The following is a 6,249-nucleotide window of genomic DNA, read 5'->3' as shown; positions in this document are numbered from 1 at the left end:
ACTCTAAGCTAGAAACAAAGTTATCTGAAAAAATAAAAATAGGAATACTTTAGTTGATATTTCAACAGGATAATCACTCTTAGGCTAAAAGTTTGGAAATCACGTTTATCTTAAATAAAGATCAGACACAACAAACTAGTTTTATTGGTATTTCTGGGCAAGTTCCAAACTCAACATATTCTAAAATCAGAGATGCTGACATTAGGATTTTGTCTCCAAGTCGCTGGTTCCTCTCAAACACGTTACAAAGGAGAGGGAGAATGGGAGCCGATCCTTCAGGACTGGGAAGGAGGCACCCTCTCAGTACTCACGCCCTTGGCTTGGACTAAGTGCACTTTCAGCACTGCTGTGTGACATTAACCCAAGTTAAAAGCGCCACTTAAGCAAGAAGCCTACCGTCACACCACGGACACTCACCCGGAGCTCAAATAACATACAGGAGTTTTAAAATAGTATTAAAATTATTTTTATTATATTCAAAGCCAGCATAGTTGGCTTTTGGCATAACTATCCATTTCTAATACAAAATTGGACTAACTAAATATCATCCAATGTATAAATAGACCATGAAACAATTTTAAAGATTAGAAAAGGAACTCTCTCCTATGAAGTAAAAAAGAAAAATGAACTATAAGAATTTTTTTTAGTGGCAAACCAATCATGAATCACTAAGGTCATTTTAGAATTTTCCTAATAGAATACAAATATTGACTTAATACAAAAGTCTTCATGCTGAGGCATCACACATGAAAACAGAACAACAGACTCTTTCAATGTTAAGGCAACGCCTGCTGTCATTGATGCTGAGTCCTTAGACGTGTGACCATCACCCATCATGTCTGTGCACGTGGGCCTAGGGAGGGAGCAAGAGAGCCGAGGAGGGCACCGTGTTCACTAATCTCACCAGGCCGCCTCTGTTCTAGGGGTGTGTAGGGGTCCTCATCTTGCAGACTCCTACTTTGTAAGCAACGAAGATACCACTGGATTATAGAATGATTTTCATGCCTGTCAGGTGAAGTTATAGAGGCCCTTGGAGTCCTGGTGTGGTGCTGTGGGCTAATGTGCTGGACTGAAAAGTTGGTTTGAGCTACAAGGTCGGCAGTTCAAACTCACCGGCTTCTCCTTGGGAACCCTATATAGTGTCACTATGGGTCAGAACTGACTCAATGGAACTTGACAACAAACAGGTGCCTCACATTCCACTGAATTGGGATACATACATAGGGGCCTCTGGGCTGCATTGTGTGCAAATAGATCACATGCCAAATGGAGGAGCGTTCCGAGAACCAGTAATTGTAGAATCCTGCATCGGCCTCACTTACTACACAATAGATTTTAGTAAATGGTTCCATTAGCAACCACCGATTCTTGGATTAATTTATCAGAAGGTTAGGGTACACTAACTGACTTTGAATTGAGCGTCTGTGGAAAGTTCTGCAACGGCCGGCAGAGATATGGTGAAGAACCAGTACAGCAGTACTATGTATCTTAAACCTTCTCTTTATAAAGATGTCAGTGGGGCGGACCAGCAACGGCGCTTCATGTATGCGAGGTGCATCAGAGTGAGGAACAAATGCCCTCCTGGAAAGGGGGCAGGTCAGAAGGAACGCAGACACCCACACCTACTTCTGGGAAGCTGGCCTCTGTCCTGAGTTGTGCGTTCCCCGAACACAACACACATGTCATGTGAGACTTTAGATGCATGCATACACTAGCTACAATTCTTAAAAATCAAGTTCACATTTCCTTACACGTGACAACGGGGCAAGTACAAAACATTGCACTAAAGCATCGAGCGTTCCTGGGTTGGACACTGACCATCCTCCTAAAGATGGGGGGGGGGGGGGGGTGGGGGAGTGGGGAGGAGGCAGGCTCTCAGGGCTGTCCTGCTGAGATTGGGACTTGAGCTGGTCCTTGTGCATGATGGGACTTCTCAAATGAAGTAACTGTCTAAAACACGCCCATGACTGAAGGGGTCAAAGCAGAACTTGTGAGGGGACCACTGAGCTAACCGTTTTGAAAAAGTGTTTTTATTTCCATCAGTTCGAGTCCTGGTGTCCCCCCAGCTGCTCCTTGAAAATCCTACAGAGGCTCACTATGAGTTGTGGCTGATTCCATGGTATCTAATGATGGTAACATTGCCACGTTTGCCACGGAAACAAAACCACTCTTCTATCACCTCGCTTTCCAGCTTCCATGCCCACTACATTCTACTGCTGCTCACCATCCCGCCATCCACATTCCGGTTTTCAGCATCTTTCGGAAAGGAATTCATTTTTCCATTCCCCTTAATTAACTGTGAACTTCCCAGCAGCCCCCATCTCTGGGTACTTCTCTTAGGGCTCGCAATGCACAGAATGATGTTTGTGTGGGACGGACCACGGGGATGCATACAGATTCACTGACCCAGATGACATATCCTGGTTTCTAAAATCTGAAGTCTTCAGAGACCTAATGAGGTTAAATGTGCATTCTCTGGATTTTATAAAGGCTAAGGGGAACGGAGTCCTGGTGTGGCACTGTGGACTAATGCATCAGACTGCAAAGCCGTTTGAACTGCAAGGTTGGTGGTTCAAGCTCACCAGCTGCTCCTTGGAAACCCTACACAGGGTCGCTATGGGTCAGAATCGACTCGATGGACCTTAACAACAACAACAAGGGAGACATGGTTCGAGTGTTTTCTGTTAAAGATGATCTGAGTCTGACATTAACTCATGTGCTAAACTATACTCTATTAAATATTTTTAAAGGAAAAACTAGTGGTCATCTTTCCTAATTTCACTCTTTATTTATCACTATTCCAAAGTAGATACGCGGCGATGAGGTAAGTCTGAGACCGCAGCTCTACCTCAGAACCCTGGTTATGTGTGAGGGTCCAACCCGCCTTCTCAGGAGACCATGCATCCAGCAGTAAAGTGTGAAGATCCAAGTGAACCCATGTCTTTATAACACCTTGGATTTCAAAGGCTGTTTTGCAAAAAGCAGCATTTATAGTTAGGAATACATCAAAATAATACACAAATGTCTTGTGTTTCCCCGATGAAAAAACTGAGAAAAGTCACAAAATGGATGATTGATAATATATTTTTTTCTTTCACCAAAATAAAAATAGTCTTTAGACTCACCTGCTGGTACCTTCAACAGGCAGCTAACCAGTACGGCCCTGAAACGAGGCCTTCTGTACAATTAGAAACGAAACCACCACTGCTTAGACACTGTCCTGAACAGGCATTGAATGCTGAAAGCAAAATAAATAACCCAGCAAGAACAAAAAGGTTTAAATTCCATTCATTTCAACTTTGCGGATATTTGGTCATCAAAATAAACCCACGTTACCTACATATTTTCATACAAAACAATAAAAGAAAAAGTGCATCAAGATACCAGCAGGATCTCAGTCCTTGGGAACAGACTGACAACAGCCAGGCAGGGAGCTCACGGCTCCTAACAAGAAGTCCAAAAGCACAGGGACAGTGGGCTAAGGCTCTCCCCCCTTAAAAAAATATACACTACACAAAGCAGTTTGGAAAAGAAGTCATATTATTGAACAGTTTTCTGGCTTAAATATTTTCACATAACAAAAATTTCCGTGTCGCATCAGTATCACTATATACAGACGCCCAGAAGGAGAAACAGTGAGGACAAAAATCAAAAGGCTCCTCCCCCTTTTCACGTGACAGTGAGACAGTCCTCCCGACAGAGTGAGTCCAGGCGGGGTTGGTAAGAAAGTGACTCTGTTCCAACGCCAAGGAGCCGAGACGAGAAAAGGAAAAGAAATCATCAACCCGGCTTTGTGTGGCGGGCGACGAGGCGATGGGCACTTGTGCGTGCGTGCGTGCGGTGTTGACCTAGAGCTTTGAGAGGCCCAGCCACGTGGAGCCGCTCTGGCTATGTACAGGGAGCATATAAATAAGTGGAAAGGAAACACTGCGTCAGGGACGGTCTTCCATCTTTGGAATGTCAGAAGGGTGGCCTGCACTCAGCTGGGGAAGGGTGGGGGGACATGAACGTGGCACTGTCGATGATACTAAAGGGGTCCCTGAAATCAAACCGCGTGTCGACCCACGGGGCGTCTGGAGGGTGACCCTGTCTGTCCTTCCTGCGTATGGCTTGTGCTTTCTGCAGCAGCCGTCCACCTGCTAGGCCACCGCTCTGCCCCAGGTCCTGTCCTGGTGGCGAATGGAGAGAACTGGCCCAGCCATCTCTCAGGTGTTGGTGCCACTAGCTTACTATAGACTAGAAAGGGTCCATTTCTACCACTTTCCAGAACGCACAGAGATTACAGGGGAGGAATCTTCCCTGTGCGTCCAGACGTTCTTTCTCCTGGACTTTGCGTGCTTCTCTGCACTGGGTTTAGGTTCTGCTTCTTGTACCAGAACCTGAGGTAAAGTTGCCCGCCACACCAGCTTGTCCCATAGTGAGTCTGGTCTTTGCCACAGTGCTGACCAGCGGCGATGGGCTCTGGCAGACGGGCAACAGGCCTGGTGGGAAGACGGGGCAGCTGCGGGAGTCCCTGAGCTCAGTGACCGAGGCGCACAAGGGCCGACGGGCGGGCGCTCCCAGACTTTCCTCCAAGTCTCTGAAAGTCGACGATTCTGGAGATACGATTACGGCAAAACACCGATCGTGGTCACATTTCGCACACTTGAAGCTTCAAGACAGAAATCCCAAGTGCTCTGTTTTTCACAGAACGACCTCAGGGACACTTGGCAGAGCGTACTTGCACCTGCAACACGTCAGAACACGTTGGCCAGGGTTGGCCACTCGCCGGATGGCTCCTGTACCTCCAGGTGCAGTGTCCGGCCCAGCTCCGCCCCATCCTGCTCTGGGTGGGCAGCAGCCTCCTGCAGGGACCCTGTGGGTGGAGCAAAGATGGGACAGGCTCAATGCTCGACATGGGCTGTGGGGAAGCAGCTCATACTGACTTGCTTTCTGTCCCACCACAAAAAGAAGAACTAAAGCTGCAGAGGAGACTGCTGTGGGAACACAAATCCATCCCCACTCTCTCCACGGGGTCTGGGACAGCAGGGTCCATACAGGATACTGGTGACAACACTGATAATACGAATAGACACATGGCACCCCGCCCTACACACGTAGTGCACACAATCAAACAGACGAACACGCACACGCGGTGCCCTGACTTACTCACGATGAGCATACACTCTAACACACATGGACAAGCACATAGTATCCCACCATACCCATGTATTGTATACACTCTTAAGACACATGGACGCGCACACACGGGGCCCCGCCCTACCTGTGTAGCCATGCGCACACACTCTAACACACATGGATGCACACACACACGGGGCCCCGCCCTACCTGTGTAGCCATGCGCACATATTCTAACACACATGGATGCACACACACACGGGGTCCCGCCCTACCCGCGTAGCCGTGTGCGCGGCGCATGTGTAGCTTCATGTTGCTCTTCTGCGTGAAGCCCATGGCACAGTACTCGCACTTGTAGGGCCGCTCGCCTGTGTGCTTCTTCATGTGCACCTGGAGAGCGCTCTTCTGGTTGAAGGCCTTCTCACACAAGGCGCAATGGAACGGCCGCTCCCCTGTAGACAGAGCACGGGTCAGGAGGCCAGTGCAGTCCACAGCCACAGGCACACAGCCTCCACAGTCGCGAAGTCACACAATTCTAGGGAAGTTCAAAGGAAGCGATCCCGAGACTGAAGACCACACAGTGACCAGACACAAGGGGCCAGTACACGGGGTCCTGTCCTGAGGTGTAAGGAGAATGGCTAGACGTCCGGAAGGGAGTCAGCCCCCACTTTCTAGGAAAAGAACTCACAGGCCTGGAGGAGGAACAAGTAACTGCTTTCTAGTTCCCGGGTCAGAGGTCACTAGTGTAGTGGTACTGCTGAGTCGATTTTGCCCCCCACACCCCCCATGACAGAGTGGTCCCCCAGGGTCTCTAGGGTGTCCTCTTCAAGGAGGAAGAGAGCCACAAAGCGCTCAACTTGTGCGCTACCAGGGCGCTCTCATGTCATTGTTGTTGTTGTTGTGAAGTGCCATCAAGTCGGTTCCGACCCATAGCGGCCCTGTATAGGGTTTCCGAGGAGTGACTGGTGAGCTTGAACCACCGACCTTGCAGTTCAAACGGCTTTGCAGTCTGGTGCATTACCCACAGGACCACACCAGGACTCCCTTTTAGTTGACAAAATCAGTTATAAGAAACCGATCAAATGTCAGGGCAAAGGGGATACACAGATCTTGCTTTACAGGCAGGACATC

The 6,249-nt window shown here is 48.5% G+C and overlaps 1 protein-coding gene across 1 annotated transcript in view; it reads right to left on the bottom strand.

Moving 5' to 3' along the window:
- Positions 1-4,736: 4,736 nt before the first annotated feature.
- ZNF236 (zinc finger protein 236) overlaps positions 4,737-6,249 on the bottom strand; it is a 67,846-nt gene continuing 66,333 nt past the window's right edge. The window contains exons 31-32 of the mRNA XM_006874548.1: positions 5,394-5,570; positions 4,737-4,855 (exon numbers count right to left, since the gene is read on the bottom strand). Coding sequence (XP_006874610.1) covers positions 4,737-4,855; positions 5,394-5,570 — 296 coding nt within the window. The remainder of the gene's footprint in view (positions 4,856-5,393; positions 5,571-6,249) is intronic.

This window comes from Chrysochloris asiatica, unplaced genomic scaffold (assembly GCF_000296735.1).
Source record: "Chrysochloris asiatica unplaced genomic scaffold, ChrAsi1.0 scaffold00283, whole genome shotgun sequence".
NCBI classification, from domain to species: domain Eukaryota; kingdom Metazoa; phylum Chordata; class Mammalia; order Afrosoricida; family Chrysochloridae; genus Chrysochloris; species Chrysochloris asiatica.
Note: the sequence above shows the minus strand (reverse complement) of the source record. Positions and strands in the feature narration are given on the sequence as shown.